Source organism: Manis pentadactyla, chromosome 4 (genome assembly GCF_030020395.1).
Source record: "Manis pentadactyla isolate mManPen7 chromosome 4, mManPen7.hap1, whole genome shotgun sequence".
Lineage (NCBI taxonomy): Eukaryota > Metazoa > Chordata > Mammalia > Pholidota > Manidae > Manis > Manis pentadactyla.
This window is the reverse complement of record NC_080022.1, coordinates 33039915-33059856: the sequence shown is the minus strand read 5'-3', so window position 1 is coordinate 33059856 and position 19942 is coordinate 33039915. Positions and strand designations below refer to the sequence as shown.

The 19942-nt window shown below is 38.3% G+C and overlaps 1 protein-coding gene across 1 annotated transcript in view; it reads right to left on the bottom strand.

Moving 5' to 3' along the window:
• Positions 1-8420, bottom strand: part of CCDC30 (coiled-coil domain containing 30) — a 92278-nt gene extending 83858 nt beyond the window's left edge. The window contains exons 1-2 of the mRNA XM_036893085.2: positions 8233-8420; positions 6338-6436 (exon numbers count right to left, since the gene is read on the bottom strand). Of these exons, the coding sequence (XP_036748980.2) occupies positions 6338-6436; positions 8233-8247 (114 nt within the window). The 5' untranslated portion in view covers positions 8248-8420. The remainder of the gene's footprint in view (positions 1-6337; positions 6437-8232) is intronic.
• Between the last annotated feature and the right edge of the window lie 11522 nt (positions 8421-19942).

Genomic DNA, 19942 nt, shown 5'->3' with positions numbered 1-19942 from the left:
ATGATGTGCTCTATAGAGTTTTACACTATGATCACACATTTTTGTTCTCAAGTTTTGAATGTACTTTTTGATGCATAAAAGCAATAGGTAAACATTAGAAAGAATATTAGATATTTTTTACAAATTCACCCTAGTCTGATCCTATTTGTTTGGAAACACTTGAATGTGTAAAGGTTGTTGGAATATCATAGTGGTTCTCAAACTTTAGCAAAGAAGAACATCACCTGAGGAGTTAAAAAATACAGTGACAATGTCGCATTGCTGTTCCATTCCCACAATTCAGAATCAGTGGTCTGGAAATGGAAATTTGCACTTTCAATAAGTCTCCCAGGTAATTCTGATGCAAATGGATGCTTTGACAGGCACTGCTCTGTTATATGATTTGGCAAAACATTTCTTCAGGGTTTTCCTGTTTTTTATTTGTTTGTTTGTTTTGACAGGCAGATTCCTTTCCTCAAGATTCCTTTCCCTTTATATCTTCATATAAAATTAAAGAACACCTCCTGAATGAAGTGGAAAGGGTGGGTGAGGATAGTTGAAAGAGTGAAAAATGGACCTCCATCAAAGTATTGCACCACGGTAAACAACCTCCCTGATGCCCATTCTGAGCCTCTCTGAAAATGCAGTTTCTATAGTAGCTATGTTAAATTCTAAGGATACAATGGGTTTAATGAAGGTCAGTTGAAGTTACTTTAAGAGATCCCTTTGTTTTCCTAAGCCTGTTCAATTCTCTGAAGAAAAGCTACCCTGAGTGAGGTGGACAATAATCTTATAAAGCCATATAATCTCATACAGATGATAACCTCTCCAGGGCAAGGTTGGTCTTCAACTAGGCCTTGGGAGATGTGGATAGGTGAAGAAAAAACCAGAGCACATTTTCAGCATGTTCAAAGGCACCATAGAGGCTGGTCTTACTAGGTAGAGGTTGTGAGATGAAAAACTGAGGGGATAAGGCAAGACTGAGGGGAGGCCTCACATTATGAAGGGATTTGAAACACATGAGTTTTTTTTAAGAGGCTTACATTACTTTTGTAAGCAGGAAAAAAGATTCCCAAATGCTTCTTAATCACTGATTGTTATGGTCATTGTAAAAACTTAAACATTACAGATAATAAACGCCAGTTTCTTGAGAAGTAAAGAAAGCCAAACAGAATTTAGACCGGATATTATAACAAATTAAGAATTGCTAAAGGTTTCTGAAGAGGATAGTGACCACAATACTGAGCGTTTTCTAGATATTCTGTATTCTCACATGACAAAGTTGGTGCAGACTGTAAGTGGGCAGAAGCTCTTTATCATGAAGAAATTTAAATCCACAGGACCTTCCATGACACAGATGTTACAGAACAGGACCAACTCTGTTCCACAGGTTCTTCCCTACTGAAATTTTATCTTAGTGATACAGCTCAATCTAGTAATAGCTGTGTTTAAGTACCATAAAGTATTAAGTTGATCCACTTTCTGCTTGAGGCTCTAGGGTAGGGAGGACAGAGCTTAGGCTGAGAATCACCATGCAACTTGGCGGTAATATAGTATCTCTAAGCCTCAAGGTTCCTACCTGTAAATTGAGGGGGTTGGCCTACATGATTATACCTGCTCCAGCTCTAAAATTCTGTGACTATGAGTCTAGGTATTGTGACCCAAACAAAATGATAACCTATAAGACAGGGGCATTAGTAAATATACAAGATAGAAAATGTTTAGCCACTCTTAGTAAGACTACCACTAAGTCGAAAGTCCTCCATGTTCTGAGGGTAAACTGGAATGTAACAAAAGATGCAAAACAGAAACTTTTAATGAGTAAAGTTGATGGGAAACAATACGTATAGTCTCAAAGTATCTCTCCACAAGATATTTACTAATTGCAAAGGGGAAAATAATAGCTTTACAATGGAGAAATCTGGTGGGTAGTACCTCAACCAAATGATCAAAGTTAACATTACTAGTAATAGAACAAAAGATACCATACATGTCCTGAGACATAGGCATGCACTGAGATATATAATGCTCTGAGATGATACAACATTACTTCTCTAGTATTCCTGACAAAAATATGTAACCTGCATGACAGTGTGAAGAAACATCAGACAAATCCAAATTAAGGGACATTCTTCAAAATGAATGATCGATACTCTTCAAAATTATTAAAGTCATGAACAACAGACAGAGGAACTGTTGCAGGTTAAAGAAGCTACAGAGAGGTGACAATTAAGTGCAATGTGTGATCCTGGATTAGATCCTGGGCTAGAAAAAATTGTTCTTTTATTATCAAGTGAGACAGTTGGTGAGATCTGAACACATTTGGTAGATAACAGTACTACATTAATGTTAATTTCCTGATTTTGAGATTTATATTATGGAATATAAGAGATGTCATTGTTTTTAGCAAACATACCTGAAAACATTTAGGAATAAGAAGTTATGTCTCTACCTTACTCTCAAATGGTTCAAAAATAAGTATGCATGTCAGAGAAGACGAGTAGTGACTTTACAGTATCTTACTACGCTGATAGACAGTGACTGTAATGGGGTATGTGGTGGGGACTTGATAATAGGGGGAATCTAGTAAACACAGTGTTGCTCATGTGATTGTATATTAATGATACCAAAATAAAAATAATAATAAGTGTGCATGTGTGTGGGTGGAGAGACAGAGAGTAAGATCAAGCAAACTTGGTACCATGTTAACATGTAGAGGGATGAAGGTATATGGGAATTCTCTGTGCTATTTTTGCAACTTTTATGGAAGTCTGAAATTATTTCAAGACAAAAATTTGTGTTTTTTTTTAAAAAGAGATAGAGCAAAAGAGTGCCAGATTACCAGATAGTGATCTGGATCTCTTGTTTCTGTATCCTTCTTCTATCCTCAGTTCATATTCTGTGTTAAATTTTCCAATGATATTTCCAAAGATCCTTCAATTGTAGAGTGTGATAACTCATATTGCTGATGAAAGCTCACAAACAAAGCTTAGATATAGGCTGAGCCTTATATATCTATCCTCACAGGTAACAAGCCCCATTTCTGGACCTCTCCTTCCCAGGTCACATATAATTTGATCCATGTCTCAATCACTCAGCAACTTGCTTCTTGCTTTCAGAGTAACAACTTCACATAGGATGAATTAGTCCTTGATTGAGTCCTTGATTGAGTGTTTAATACCATTTCACATGTGGTATTAAAATATAACCCAATATATTTTAACTGTTGTGTTCAAGCCTTTACTCCTTCCTACCATCTTAATCAAGATCAAGAGAGTGACTGAGGAAGGGAATTTTCAACCAGGAGTTGGTGATAACCTGATAGGTGGGCCTCTTGGCCATACTCCTCCCAGGCAGCTTCCAGTGAATGACTGAGCATGGAGGGGATATTACAGCCTCCATTCCTGTTAACATGGAATTCCTCCACAGGTTATCATTGTGCCAAAGCCCCCTGTTGGGCTGGATGAGACTTCTCAGAGATGCACCAGAGCCTGAGGCTCTTCCTTCTCCCCGTTCTTAAAAGATGTCAGATCTGCACTGTGGTCTGAAGCCTTTGCTTTTTATCCCTTACAGGTACCATCCTCAATGACACTCTGGCAATCCTACATTTGTTCTGGTGCCTGCTTCCCAGAGCAGTCTCCTTCGGGTGGGTATATGGATGACAGAACAAGGAATGGACCATAATCATGGTCGCCTTCAAAGACAAAAGAAAATGACTATTTGTTTAAAGACATGAATATAAACATCCAAGAAGCTCAGTGGACTGTAAGAAGGGTGAACACACCAAGACACTTTCTAATCAAGAGAAAGAGAAAGAAAAAGAAAAAGATAATCTTGAAAGCAGAAATAGACATTTGACTTATAATTAATTAGTGAGATAATTATCACTAAGTTGATCTGAAGATTCAATGCAATCACAATCAAAATTGGTAAGCTGATTCTAAAATGTATGTGGAAGTGCAAAGGACCTACAATAGCCAAAAACAACTTTAAAAAAGAAAAAGTTCAAAATGTTTTCTTTCTAATTTCAAGACTTACAATACAACAACATGGTATTATCCTAGGAATAAGCATACAGATTAATGGAACAGGATGGAGTCAGAAATAGATCTGTATGATTAATTTTTTAATAAAGGTGCCCAAGTAATTCAATAAGAAAATAACTGTCTTTTCAATAAGTGACTGAATCCTAGAATAACTGGATATACAACTGGAAATAATGGGACCTCAATCCTTACCTCACACCAAAAACAAAAATGATCTCTGATGGATCATAAACCTGAATGTAGAAGCTAAAACTATAAACCTCCTTAGAAGAAAAGAGAGGAGAAATATTCTGTGACCTTGGTATGGACAAAGATTTCATAGGTTTTTTTGTATGCTATCATTAAATTATAAAAGAAAACATTGATGAACTGGGCTCCATCAAATTTTAAAAACAATTGGTCCACATAAAACACTGCTAAGAAAATGAAAAGACAAGCTATAGTGAGAAAATATTTGAAATACACATTTTTAATGAAGGTCTGGTATCCAAAATATATAAAGAATTCTTACAACTCAATATAAAGAATACATATAACTCAATTAAAAATGAGCAAAAGATTTGAACAGATGCTTCATGAAAGAACACATACAAATGGTCAATGGGCATATTAAAATTTATACTCATTGTCATTAGACACTCTCAAAAGTCAAATTAAAACCACAATGAGATACCACTACATGTCCACTAGAATTAAAAAACTGATAATAACAATGTTGTAAAGATGAAGAGCAACTGAAACTTCCATACCATTGTTGGTAGGAATGTAAAATAGTACAACTAATTTGGAAGACAATCTGGCAATTTCTTACAAAGTAAACACACTTACTCTATGACTCAGTATTTCTACTGCTTGGTATTCATCTAAGAGGGAAAACAAAAAAGAAAGACTGGTATGTGAATACCAGTAGCAGCTTTACTTGTAACAGTCAAAACCTAAAAACAACCTGAATGTCTATCAACCAGTGGGTGGGTAAACAATTTATGGTATATCCATATATAGGAACATTATGCAGCAATATAAAAAATGAACTACTGATACAGGCAACAACATAGATAAATCTCAAAAGCCATTATTTAAGTGAAAGAAGGCAAACACACACAAAGTACATACTAGATGATTCTATTTATTTGAAATTCTAGAAGAAGTATGGTAATAGAAAGTGGTGGAGTGGGGGAGACTGATAACAAAGGGGAAAGGAACTTTTTAGGCATGTTTTCTTTCTTGATTGCAATCATGGTGGTTGAACAAATGTATGCAATTGTCAAAGCTCATTGAGCCCAATTCTTAAAATATGTATGTATATATTGTATTAAATATTTCAGTAAGTTAATTTTATAAAAGAAATACAAATAACTTTAAAAACATATGAAAATTGCTCAATCTCCATATAAATAGATAAATGAAAATTAAAACTACACTGACATCCATTCTCACCAATCACTTAGTAAAAATACAAGTTTGATAACACATTCATTTCCTTCCTCCCTCCCTCCCTCTTTCCTCACTCACTCTCTCCCCCGCTTCCTTCTTTCCTTCCCACCTTCCTCTCTCTCACCCTCTTTTCTTCCCTCCCTTCCTATAAAAACGCATTGTTAACAGGCAAGGGAGGCTGGAAAACAAGGAAGGATACTAACTGTTTGCCTTGGGAGCTAAGCAATCCTGTAGCTGTACTTACCCATGATACCTAAGAAGTTGAATGGGGCCCAGGGACTTAAAATAAAAACAAGTTATTGTGAATGAGATCCCTCAGTAGCAAGGGATGTCACTCAGCTTAGGTGTGTAAGAGGAAAGAATGCCCCAGCTCCTTGATCTGAATGTCTGAAACAGCCCTATCTAAACACATGGACTCTTGCTTTCTTCTATCTTGCAATTGATGACTTTGCTCACTACTTCAGAGGCTGATTACACTGAAAAGAGTAGACACTAAACACAGTGCCTAAACCTTATTAGTCCTCTACAATATTTATTCCTTTAAGTGTGATTCCAACTTCCCATTCCCCAGCCATTGGTTGATTCTATAGATCAACTTCATTCTGATGACCAAAAATGTTAAAATCTATCTTTGTAAGATTCCTTTTTCCTTTAAAGAAACAATCCATTATATTCTTCATATTGTTCCCTATGGGGAAGAGGTAAATAGAAAGCCATCCTCTGTACCCCAATTTCTTCTACCACTCTAACTGGCTGAGCAATAGAAAAAGGCAATAAGAAGAAAGTAGCAAATGATCAGCACCAATCGCTCTGGTATACTCTATAAAAATGCAACTCACTTACAAATTAGAAACCAGGAAGCACAGATTTTAAAATACCTCTACTCTCTGTTCAGTGCTCACAGTTTTTCCAGGGGAGTGGTTTCCAGCTTGCTTAATCTCTTGAGATTCACAAATCTCTTCTTTAAGTCTTTCAACCTTAAATACAAAAGTATTTTAAATATGAGAGTACTGAGGGGGTTTTGCCTTGTTTTAAAATGTACAATATATGAATACACTCTTCATGTAAAAAAAATTCAAACAACGCTTAAGTACATAAAGTCAAAAAAGTATATAGGTATATGGAGTAAAAAGGGATATTTTCTTTCATATAACCTTACCCCACAACCCCTTTTCTTTTTCCAGAAGTAACATTGTTTGGGATGTACCCTTCCTGAACTTTATCATGCATGTATATATGTATACATGTGTATTAAACATATAGATATGTATTGGTATATATAATACACATAAATTATATGATACATATGAAATGTGTAAATTTACAAAGACTAAGAGAATTTAAATAGTTTATTCATTCTTTTTTATTATTGCATTTTAAAAATTATGATAAAATAAGTATAACACAAAGTTTACCATGTTAACCATTTTAAGTACACAGTTCAGTAGCATTAAATACATTCACAGTACAGTGTCATCATCACCATCCACCCAGAATTCTTTTCATCTTGCAAAATTGAAACTTTATACCCATTCAACAATAACTGCTTATCTCCCCTTCCCTGAGTCCCTGGCTGCCACTTGATTTTGACTACACTAGGTACCTCATAGAAGTGGAATCATATACTATTTATCTTTTTGTGACTGGCTTATTTCACTTAGCAGAAATGTCTTCAAGTTTCTTTCATCTTGTAGCCTATGTCAGAATTTCCATTCTTCTTAAGGCTGAATAATATTCCATTGTAAGTATATACCATATTCTCTTTACCTATTCATCCATCAATGGATACTTGGATTGCTTAAACCTTTTGGCTATTGTGACTAACACTGCTATGAACATGAGCACTGTTTAAGTCCCTGTTTTCAGTTATTTTGGGTATATACTGGTTTAAATGGTAATTCTATGTTTACATTTTAAAAGAAGTGACATTCTGTTTTCCACAGTGACTGTACCATTTTTCATTCTCAACAACAATGGTTCTAATTTCTCCACATCCTCATCAACATTCTTTATTTTCTGGTTTTTTTTTTTTTGGTAATAGCCATCCTAATGGGTATTTGCTCATTCTTGCAACAAAATTTCTTGAGCACTTAGTATATGCCAGGCATCATGTTACACACTAGCGATATGAATGAATATAAACTAGAATTGAAGAGATATATAATATATCCAGAACTTGGAAGTACATTTAAAAATCAATAAATTAAAAGGTGAAATGGTTAAAAAATACAACACATCTCAAACTTATTCAATATAATAGAGTAATAATTTCTATTTGGTAAATGTGTTCAATATAAGCTATTTTTTTCTTGCTTAAGCTTCTGTTTTATTTAAGTAAGTAGCTATCTTTATGTTAAAATAGCTAGAAAGCATATACAAATGTGTTCAATTGTATTAATAATCAGGGAAAATAGAAATCGGAACCACAATTCAGAGAAAATGGTATTAGTTGCCAATGATACAATTCAAAGTAAAGTATAAACTATTATCTAAATCCTTATTAAAAGATCCTAGAAGGAGGGAATTGGAAAAAAAAATTGACACAATAGCAATAACATTACTGTTTAGCCTAGGTAGTTAAAATGCATAAAATATAAATACTAATAGACTGCCTCTATGTCAAAGTACGGCATCTATCTGGGCTGCTATAGCCACCAGTATCAGTCTTCACTAATGACCGAAGTTTGATGTATATATACCTAGGTTGTCCTAGCTGTTGATTTTTATTCTATACACATTTAAATAAATTCTAAAAACAAACCAAACAACTTACCACTTCCCCAAGCATTTTTTTTTTCTCTGAGTCAAGTGATCGAACCCTATTTCTTAAAGCCAAAATCTCCTCATTCAGTCTCTGATTATGTTCCTTTGCTTTCTGTAGGTCAACTGAATCTAAAACAGAGAAAACAACACAGTTTATGCAACTGGATCAAAGGTTCAGTTTGGGGGTATTAACTCTAAAAACTAAGAAAGTGCTATTTCTTGCCTTTGTCATCAGTCCTACCATGTCTCTGCTTATCTGATTGTCTGCAGAGTGCAGTTGCTAGATTCTCAAGTCCAGCCTCGGAATATTCTACCAGCCTTTTGAAACAGGACTTTTTAAAATTTCTCACCCCACACTAATGAATTGCAGTTTTTGAATATAGGCTTATAGGAAGGAAGAAACTTGTCTCAGTGTCGTAGGGAAGTCAGATATAGTGAGGCGAGAAACCAAAGTTAAGAAAGCAAAGTAAGTTTTAATACACTCTGCATTAAAATAACAGAGCGGGCCTGCCTAAGGTGAGACAGGCCCAGGATGCTCATCTTGAGGCTTCTCTTATGTGGTTTTGGCAGGGCAGAGAAGTCTTGATTGACAGCTCTTAGCTCTCTAGGCTTGTTCTGATTGATGAAATGAGGACCTGGGCTGTGTTGAGCCTGTGCTTCTGATGTTTATCTAGGGAGACCCTGGACATTTCCTGAGTCACTCTTGGCCCCTGTGGTTTCATCTGATTGACACTCTCATCATTTCTGACTCTCTGGCTCTATGTGATTCACTCCCTGAATCATTTGGCGGGGGATGGAGGGGGAGCTCTATTTCCTTTTCATCCTGCTCATTTCTGTCTTTCTGCCTAATTGGCTTTCCAGCAATAGAGGTTCTTCCAGAAACTGGAATTTTGAAACAGTTGAACCTACCTACTAAAAGTTAAATGACTGAAAAATTATCTTCCTAACTTCCCATAGTCCCAACTCTCTTACACACTTCATACTCCTAGATCCTTTTTTTTCTACACATCAGCAATAGGTCCCCATAGATGACAAGTGAGCTAAGAGCAGTGAATGGTCAAGTTTTCCAAGTTAAATTGAGTTAAATCATCAAAACCATCTTTCTGCCTGTACCATTGCCCATGAAATGGTATCTGCTCTCAGCTTAGCACCCCATGTTAAGACCTGCTCTTTCCAGCACTCATCAAAGTTCAGTACAAACTTGCTGCATCTAAGTTTCCTGAATTTGTAGCTATTTCTTTTTAGCCATATTTCCCATATGTTTCTCTTCTTTTTCTTTTGCTGCCTTAAGGTCTCCTGTTTTCCTTCTTCATTGCCTGTTTTGTTTTAAACTAGTAGTAATTTTTTTCTTAACTCATTTCTTCCTTTTTTTCTCCCTTGCTACCCATTTTTCCTCCTTAGTATGTGAATTTTTTTAATTTGAAAAGTGCTGGAAACACACCAAAAAGAAAAGAAAATCATTCACAGTCCCACCCTGTGTGTGTGTATGTATTTTACCTATCTATACCTACAACTATATAATGAGGGCAAGATTCATTCTATCTTTCATCTATTTTACTTTTTTAAAATTTAAGCAATTCTGTACACTCTGAAAATTTACCACTGGTGAATACATCAGGAATATCTTTATAGGACAATCCCTATAAAGTCACTTTCTATTTCTTACTTGGAATTATTTTTCAGTTGAGGTATAATTTTTTTATTATGGTATAATTAATATACAATCACATGAGCAACATTGTGGTTACTAGATTCCCTGTTATCAAGTCCCTACCACATATCCCAATACAGTCACTGTCCATGGTGACTAACAGCATGGTAAGATGCTATAGTATCACTACTTGTCTTTTCTGTGCTATACTGCCTTCTCCATGCCCCACCCCAACGTTATGTGTGCTAATCGTAATACCCCTTATTCCCCTTACCTCTCCCGTCCCACCCACCCTCCCCAGTCCCTTTCCCTTTGGTAACTGTTAGTTCATTCTTGGGTTCTGTGATTCTGCTGCTATTTTGTTCCTTCAGTTTTTGCTTTGTTCTTATACTCCACTGATGAGTGAAATCATTTGATACTTGTCTTTCTCTGCCTGGCTTATTTCACTGAGCATAATACCCTCTAGCTCCATCCATGTTGTTGCAAATGGTAGGATTTGTTTTCTTCTTATGACTGAATAATATTCCATTGTGTATATATACCACATCATCTTTATTCATTCATCTACTGATGGACACTTAGGTTGCTTCCATTTCTTGGCTATTGTAAATAGTGCTGCAATAAACATAGGGGTGCATATGTCTTTTTGAATCTGGAGTCCTGCATTCTTAGGGTAAATTCCTAGGAGTGGAATTCCTGGGTCAAATGGTATTTCTATTTTGAGTTTTTTGAGGAACCTCCATACTGCTTTCCACAATGGCTGAACTAATTTAAACTCCCACCAGCAGTGTAGGAGGGTTCCCCTTTCTCCACATCCTCGCCAGCATTTGTTGTCATTTGTCTTTTGGATGTTGGCCATCCTAACTGGTGTAAGGTGATATCTCATTGTGGTTTTAATTTGAATTTCTCTGATGATTAGGGATGTGGAGCATCTTTTCATGTGCCTATTGGCCACCTGAATTTCTTCTTTGGGGAACTGTCTGTTCATATCCTCCACCCATTTTTTAATCTGATTATTTGCTTTTTGTTTGTTGAGGTACATGAGCTCTTTATACATTTTGGATGTCAACCCCTTATTGGATATGCTATTTATGAATATAGTTCTCCCATACTGTAGGATGCCTTTTTGTTCTATTGATGGTGTCCTTTGCTGTACAGAAGCTTTAGTTTGATATAGTCCCACTTGTTCATTTTTGCTTTTCTTTCCCTTGCCTGGGGAGATATGCTCATGAAAAAGTTGCTCATGTTTATATTCAAGACAGTTTTGCCTATGTTTTCTTCTAAGAGTTTTATGGATTCATGACTTACATTCAGGTCTTTAATCCATTTTGAGTTTACTTTTGGGTATGGAGTTAGACAGTAATCCAGTTTCATTCTCTTACATGAAGGTGTCCAGTTTTGCCAACACCAGCTGTTGAAGAGGCTGTCATATTTCCATTGTATGTCCACGGCTCCTTTATCATATATTAATTGACTATATATGCTTGGGTTAATATCTGGACTCTCTATTCTGTTCCACTGGTTTGTGGGTCTGTTCTTGTGCCAGTACCAAACTGTCTTGATTACTGTGGCTTTGTAGTACAGCTTGAAGTCAGGAAGTGTAATGCACCTTGCTTTATTGTTCCTTTTCAGGACTGCCTTGGCTATTCGGGGTCTTTTGTGGTTCCATATGAATTTAGGAACTATTTGCTCAGTTCATTGAAGAATGCTGTTGGTATTTTGATAGGAATTGCATTGAATCTGTAGATTGCTTTAGGCAGGATTTCCATTTTGACAATATTAATTCTTCCTACACAAGAGCATGGGATGAATTTCCATTTATTAGCATCCTCTTTAATTTCTCTTAAAAATGTCTTGTAGTTTTCAGGGTATAGGTCTTTCACTTCCTTGGTTAGGTTTATTCCTAGGTATTTTATTCTTTTTGATGCAATTGTGAATGGAATTGTTTTCCTGATTTCTCTTTCTGCTAGTTCATCATTAGTGTATAGGAAAGCAACAGATTTCTGTGTATTAATCTTGTATCCTGCAACTTTGCTGGATTCACATATTAGTTCTAGAAGTTCTGGAGTGGAGTCCTTAGGGTTTTTTATGTACAATATCATGTCATCTGCAAACAGTGACAGTTTGACTTCTTCTTTACCAATCTGGATGCCTTTTATTTCTTTGTGTTGTCTGATTGCTGTGGCTAGGACCTCCAGTACTATGTTGAATAAAAGCGGGCAGAGTGGGCATCCTTGCCCTGTTCCTGATCTTAGAGGAAAAGCTTTCAGCTCTTCACTGTTAAGTATGATGTTGGCTGTGGGTTTGTCATATATGGCCTTTATTATGTTGAGGTATTTGTCTTCTATACCCATTTTGTTGAGAGTTTTTATCATGAATGAGTGTTGAATTTTGTCAAATGCTTTTTCAGCACCTATGGAGATAATCATGTGGTTTTTGTCCTTTTTATTGATATAGTGGATGATGTTGATGGATTTTCAAATGTTGTACCATCCTTGCATCCCTGGGATGAATCCCACTTGACCATCATGTAGGATTCTCTTGATGTATTTTTGAATTTGGTTTGCTAATATTTTGTTGAGTATTTTTGCATCTATGTTCATCAGGGATATTGGTCTGTGGTTTTCTTTTTTTGTGGTGTGTTTGCCTGGTTTAGGTATTAGAGTGATGCTGGCTTCATAGAATGAGTTTGTAAGTATTTCCTCCTCTTCTATTTTTTTGGAAAAAATTCAGCAGTGAAGCCATCTGGTCCGCGATTTGTTCTTGGGTAGTTTTTTATTACCAATTCAATTGCATTGATGGTAATTGGTCTGTTTAGATTTTCTGTTTCTTCCTGGGTCAGTCTTGCAAGGTTTTATTTTTCTAGAAAGTTGTGCATTTCTTCTAGTTTACCCAGTTTATTAGTGGATAGTTTTTCATAGTATTCTCTAATAATTCATTATATTTCTGTAGTGTCTGTAGTGATTTTGCCTTTTTCATTTCTGATTCTGTTTATGCGTGTAGATTCTCTTTTTTTCTTAATAAGTCTGGCTAGGGGTTCATCTATTGTGCTTATTTTCTCAAAGATTCAGCTCTTCATTTCATTAATTTTTTCTATTGTTTTATTCTTCTCAGTTTTATTTATTTCTTCTCTGATCTTTATTATGTCTCTCCTTCTGCTGACTTTGGGCCTCATTTGTTCTTCTTTTTCCAGTTTCAATAATTGTGACTTTAGACTATTCATTTGGGAATGTTCTTCCTTCTTTAAATAGACCTGGATTGCTATATACTTTCCTCTTGTAACTGCCTTCACTGCATCCCACAGATGTTGGAGGACTGTGTTATTGTTTTCATTTGTCTCCATATATTGCTTGATCTGTTTTAATTTTGTCATTGATACATTGATTATTTAGGAGCATGTTGCTAAGCCTCTATGTGTTTGTGAGCCTTTTTGTTTTCTTTGTACAATTTACTTATAGTTTTACACCTTTGTGATCTGAGAAGTTGGTTGGTACAATTTCAATCATTTTAAATTTGCTGAGGCTCTTTTTGTGGCCTAGTATGTGGTCTCCTCTGGAAAATGTTCCATGTGCACTTGAGAAGAATGTGTATCCTGCTGCTTTTGGGTGGAATGTTCTATAGATGTCTGTTAGGTCCATCTGTTCTAATGTGTTGTTCAGTGCCTCTGTGTCCTTACTTTTTTACTCTCTGGTTGATCTGTTCTTTAGAGTGAGTGGTGTGTTGGAGTCTCCTAAAATGAATTAATTGCATTCTATTTCCCCCTTTAATTCTGTTAGTATTTGTTTCACATATGTTGGTGCTCCTGTGTTGGGTGCATAGATATTTATAATGGTTATATCCTCTTGTTGGAGTGACCCCTTTATCACTATGTAATGTACTTCTTTGTCTCTTGTTAGTTTCTTTGTTTTGAAGTCTATTTCTGATACAAGTACTGCAACTCCTGCTTTTTTCTCTCTCTTAGTTGCATGAAATATCTATTTCCATCCCTTAATTTTTGGTCTGTGTATGTCTTTCATTTGAAGTGAGTCTCTTGTAGGCAGTATATAGATGGGTCTTGCTTTTTTATCCATTTTGTAACTCTGTGTCTTTTGATTGGTGCATTCAGTCCATTTACATTTAGGGTGATTATCGATGGATATGTACTTATTGCCATTGCAGGCTTTGGATTCATGGTTACCAAAGGTTCACGGGTGGCTTATTTACTATCTAACGATCTAACTTAACTCACTTATTACACTATTATAAACACAGTCTGATGATCCTTTATCTATCTCCCTTCATTTTCGTCCTCTGCTCTTTATGTTAGGTGTTTTATTCTGTACTATTTGTGTTTCCCTTGACTGATTTTTTGGATAGCTGATTTTGCATTTAGTCAGTATTTAGTTGGTCTATTTCCTTTGCTGTGGTTTTATTTTATCTGGTGACAGCTATTTATCCTTAGGCATACTTCCATCTAGAGCAGTCTCTTTAAAATACAGTGTAGAGATGGTTTGTGGGAGGTAAATTCCCTCAACTTTTGCTTGTCTGGGAATTGTTTAATCCCTCCTTCAAATTTAAATGATAATCGTGCTGGATACAGTATTCTTGGTTTGAAGCCCTTTTGTTTCATTGCATTGACTATATCATGCCACTCCCTTCTGGCCTGTAAGGTTTCTGCTGAGAAGTCTGATGATAGCCTGATGGGTTTTCCTTTGTAGGTGATCTTTTTTCTCTCTTTGGCTGCCCTTAATACTTTGTCCTTGTCTGTGATCTTTGCCATTTTAATTATTATATGTCTTGGTGTTGTCCTCTTTGGGTCCCTTGTGTTGGGAGATCTGTGGAATTCCATGGCCTGAGAGACTATTTCCTTCCCCAGATTGGGGAAGTTTTCAGCAATTATTTCTTCAAACACACTTTCTATCCCTTTTCTCTCTTCTTCTGGTACCCCTATAATGTGAATATTGTTCCATTTGGTTTGGTCACACAGTTCTCTTAATATTCTTTCATTCCTACAGGTCCTTTTCTCTCTCTGTGCCTCAGCTTCTCTGTATTTCTGTTCTCTGATTTCTATTCCATTAACAGTCTTTTCCACCTCATCCAGTGTGCTCTTAAATCCTTCCATTGTTTGTTTCATTTCTGTTATCTCCCTCCTGAATTCATCCCTTAGCTCTTGAATATTTCTCTGGAGCTCCATCAGCATGCTTATGACTTTTATTTTGAATTCTTTTTCAGGAAGATTGGTGGTTTCAGTCTCACCAAGACCTCTCTGGTGTTTGAGGCATTTTGGATGGAACAAGGTTCTCCTGCCTTTTCATGGCAATGGGAGTGGTCACTGGAGAGTGGCGTGTGTGTCAGCTGGGAGAACAAAGTCCCTTCATGCTTGCCAGTTGCTTTGCCTGTCACTGCTGTCTGTTCTGGTTAACCGCACACAGAGAGCAGCCTCTGGGTTAATCCCCTGAGCTGCTGTGGGCAGGGTGGCCCTCAGGATGGCCCAGGGTATTGGCCGGGGCTGCAGGCAAACAGTGTGTATTCTGGTATGAGAATGGAACCCCTTCGTGCTTCCTGGACTCTGCCCCCATCTGCATTGCCTGTGCCAGGCACACAGGATGCAGCCTCTGGGTTAATCCCCTGAGCTGCCATGGGTGGGGTGGCCTCGGGATGGCCTAGGGCACTGGCAGGGGTTGTAGGTGAGCAGCGCATGTTTGCCGCAAGGACAGAGCCCCTTAGTGCTTACCAGACTCTGTGCTGGTCAACTGTGCATGGGGGGCAGCCTCTGTGTCTGGGCTGGTTAGCTGCGTGCTGAGAAAAGACTCTGTGTGGTTGCTGTGGGTGAGGCTGCTCCCTGGCTGGTCTGAGGTAATGGTGGGTGAGCTGGTTTGTTTGCAGTGCTGGCAGGAGGGAATGAATGGCAGGCTGCTTATCATTGTGAGGGGCTTTAGAGCTGCGTTGTCACCCAGGGGATTTTGGTGCCTGAAGTTTCTTAAAGTTCCCAGCCTGCTGGCTGAGTGTGCCAGGATGATTTTGTCCACCTGTTAAACCCTTGTCCCTTTAAGACTTTTAAAGCACCCCCTCTTCTTTTGTCCCAGGGTAGCCGGCTGTGCGGACCTGCTTGCAGTCTTAGTCTTGGATTTTGCTTTTCCATTCCTCTAATATCCAGTACACCATGCAATGTGTACCTGTGCTCCCGGTGCAGATTACTAGGGCTGGTTATTTAGCAGTCCTGTGTTTCCACTCCCTCCCCCCTCTGATTCTTTTCCTCCTGCCAGTGAGCTGGGTTGGGGGGTGTGCTCCAGTCCCACCGGATCACGGCTTTGTATCTTATCCTTTTCTGTGAGATGTTGAGTTCTCGCAGATGTAGATGTAGCCTGGCTGGTGTACTGTATCTTCTGGTCACTCTTTTAGGAATAGTTGTATTTGCTGTATATTCAAAATATACATGGTTTTGGGAGGAGATTTCCCATGCAGCCATCTTGAGAATCCTCCCTTTCTATGTACTTTTATAGCTGGATTTCAACAAGTATTCGACCATACTGGGAAACTATAATCCATTGACTTTAAACACTTTCCAAAATTCCTTTCCCCACTCCTATTCTCATTTTCTTTCTTACCCAGCTTAGATTCTATAGTCCATCAGTATAATCACTCCCTTGAAAACATTCACCACTCCTATGACCATCTTTGATTCCATTATACTCTGTTGACAAAACTCCAACTTCTTTAAATGCAGCTCTTCAATTCTTCTGCATCTCATTCCAGTAGGTGAATGTGGCTGGAGAAACAGCACAGCCTGTCCTGATGGGTTTCACTTTAAATTCACGTCCACTGATCTCACGTGAGTCTTTCCTCCTGCCGAGCAATCCTGCTACATTTTCCTGGTCTCTCCCCCATTCTCTGGAGATCTAGATCATTAGTTCATTCCTCTCTCCCCTCAAATCTCCACCACCACCTTCTCTGTCTTCACTCTCAGCTGAGTACTCTGCTTCTCATTTCACTGAGAAAAGAGAAGCATTCTAAAGAGAACTTCCACTTACTGAAGTGGAAGTAAGTAGTAAGCTCCCCGTACCAAATCTGCCAGCTCCCACATACTCTTCCTCCTGTGAGAGTTAATAAACTGCCCTCATTCCTAAGGCCAGCCCCTCCTCATGTGCACTGGGTCCCATTCCCTCTTATTGCAAAGACAACACTTGCAGTTGACTCCTCTATTTCCTTATCAAGCTTTTTTTCCAACTAAGCATTATAATCATCAGAGACATGCTATCATATCTCCCATTAAAAATAACAACGAAAACAATAACAAAAAACCTTCCTTCCATCTCATACCCATCCTCCAGCTCCAGCTTCTGTTCTATTTCTTCATCCCCCTTATACAGCACAACTTCAGGAAAGGATCAACCTTAGCCATGTCCCTTTGTCTTCTCCTACCACTCTCCTGAATTCACTCCAACCAGGCTTTCACATCCATTACTCCAGACAGCAACTTCTGTCAAAGTCATTAATGACCTCCATGAAACAAAACCAAAAGTTAATTATCTGTCCTCATTCCACATAGCCTGTCTGTGATATCTGACCCAGTTGTTCACATTCTTTTCTTAAAAAACTTTCATAATTCCTCTTCTGGGACACCACACTCTGCTGGTTTTCCTCCTACTTCATATGCCACTCCTTCTCAGATTGCTTTGTTGATTTCTCACCTTTATAACCTCTAAACACTGGCTCAGCCCTGAATCTTCTTTTTACTCCTTAGGTTATCTCCTATAGTCTCAAGTCTTTAAGTATGAGAGCTATATGCTGATGACTTCCAAATTTATATCTCTAAGTTACACTGCATTCTAAACACATACACAATTGTGTACTTGACAGATCCACTTGGATGTCTAATATACACATCAAAATGTACACACAGCAGGGAGGAGCAAAGATGGTGGCATGAGAAGGGCAGCATAAATCTCCTCCCAAAACCATACATATTTTTGAAAATACAACAAATACAACTATTCCTAAAAGAGAGACCAGAAGATACAGCACAACAGCCAGGCTACATCTAGATCTGCGAGAACTCAGCACCTCACAAAGGGGATAAGATACAAGCTGCGGCCTGGCGGGACCTGAGCGTGCCCCCAATCCCAGCTCCCTGGCGGGAGGCAAGGGCTTGGAGCGGGGAGGAAGAGGGAGCCCAGAACTGCTAAATACCCAGCCCTAGTCATCCACACTGGGAGCACAGACACACAGTGCATGGTGTGCTGGATACTAGGGAAATGGAGCAGTAAAATCTGCAAGCGGGTCCCCGCAGCCAGCACCCCTGGGACAAAAGGGGACAGGGGCCTCACAGCTGGATGGAAGCGTCCCTGAACACTCAGCTCAGCAGCCGGGAATCCCAGGAAACTCTGGGCGCCCTAACTCTCTGGGAGGCAGCACAGCTCTGAGGCCCCTCATGGTGATAAACAGCCTCCCAACCATTCCCCCTCCAGCGCAGCCCTGCCATAGCGGGGTAACAGCCTGAGAGCGGCCCCACCCACAGCAACCATGCAGAGCTTCCTCCGCAGCCACCCGGGAAAGACTCACAGGCCCCGTCGGCACGCAGCTGCCCAGCACAAGCCACTAGGGTTTGCCATTCTCGCAGGAAAGGAAGGCGACCAGCAAGCAAGAAGGGACTTTGTTCTCCCAGCTGACACACATGTCAACTACTCACGACTACCTCTATCACCATGAAAAGGCAGAAGAATTTGATCCAGACCAGAATCACACAGACAAGGAGCCTGGGGAGATAGATTTAACCAATCTCCCTGAAAAAAGAATTCAAAATAAAGGTTATAACCATGCTGATGGAGCTGCAGAGAAATATGCAGGAGCTAACGGATAAAGCTGAGAGGGAGAATACAGGAATAAAACAATCTCTGGAAGGACTTAAGAGCAGACAGGATGAGGTGCAAGAGGCCATTAATGGAATAGAAATCAGAGAACAGGAACACAGAGAAGCTGAGGCAGAGAGAGATAAAAGGATCTCCAGGAATGAAAGAATATTAAGAGAACTGTGTGACCAATCCAAATGGAACAATATTTGCATTATAGGGGTACCAGAAGAAGAAGAGAGAGAAAAAGGGATAGAAAGTGTATTTGAAGAAATAATTGCTAAAAACTTTCCCAAACTGTGGGAGGAAACAGTCTCTCAGATCAAGGAAGCCCACAGAAATCCTAACAGAATGGATCCAAGGAGGACAACACCAAGACACATAATAATTAAAATGGCAAAGATCACAGACAAGGACAGAGTATTAAAGGCAGCCAGAGAGAGAAAAAAGGACACCTACAAAGGAAAACCCATCAGGCTATCATCAGACTTCTCAACAGAAACCTTATAGGCCAGAAGACAATAGCATGACATATTTAATGCAATGAAACTGAAGGGCCTTGAACCAAGGATACTGTATCCAGCACAACTATCATTTAAATATAAAGGAGGGATTAAACGATTCCCAGACAAGCAAAAGTTAAGGGAATTTGCCTCCCACAAACCACCTCTACAGGGTATTTTAGAGGGACTGCTTTAGATGGAAGCACTCCTAAGGCTAAATAGATGTCACCAGAGAAAATAAAATCACAGCAAAGAAAGCAGACCAATGAAATACTAACTAAAGGCAAAAAATAAAATCAACTAATCACAAAAGCAGTCAAAGGAAACACAAAAGAGCACAGAATAAAACACCTAAAATATAAAGAATGGAGGAGGAGGAATAAGAAGGGAGAGAAACAAAGAATCATTAGACTGTGTTTATAATAGCTGAATAACCGAGTTAAGTTAGACAGATAGTAAAGAAGCTAACCTTGAATCCTCGGTAAGCACGAATCTAAAACCTGCAATGGCAATAAGTACATATCTTTCAGTAATCACCCTGAATGTAAATGGACTGAATGCACCAATTAAAAGACACAGAGTAATAGAATAGATAAAAAAGCAAGACCCATCTGTATGCTACTTACAAGAGATGCACCTCAAACCCAAAGACATACACAGAATAAAAGTCAAGGGGATGGAAAAAGATATTTCATGCAAACAACAGGGAGAAAAAAGCGGGTGTTGCAGTACTAGTAT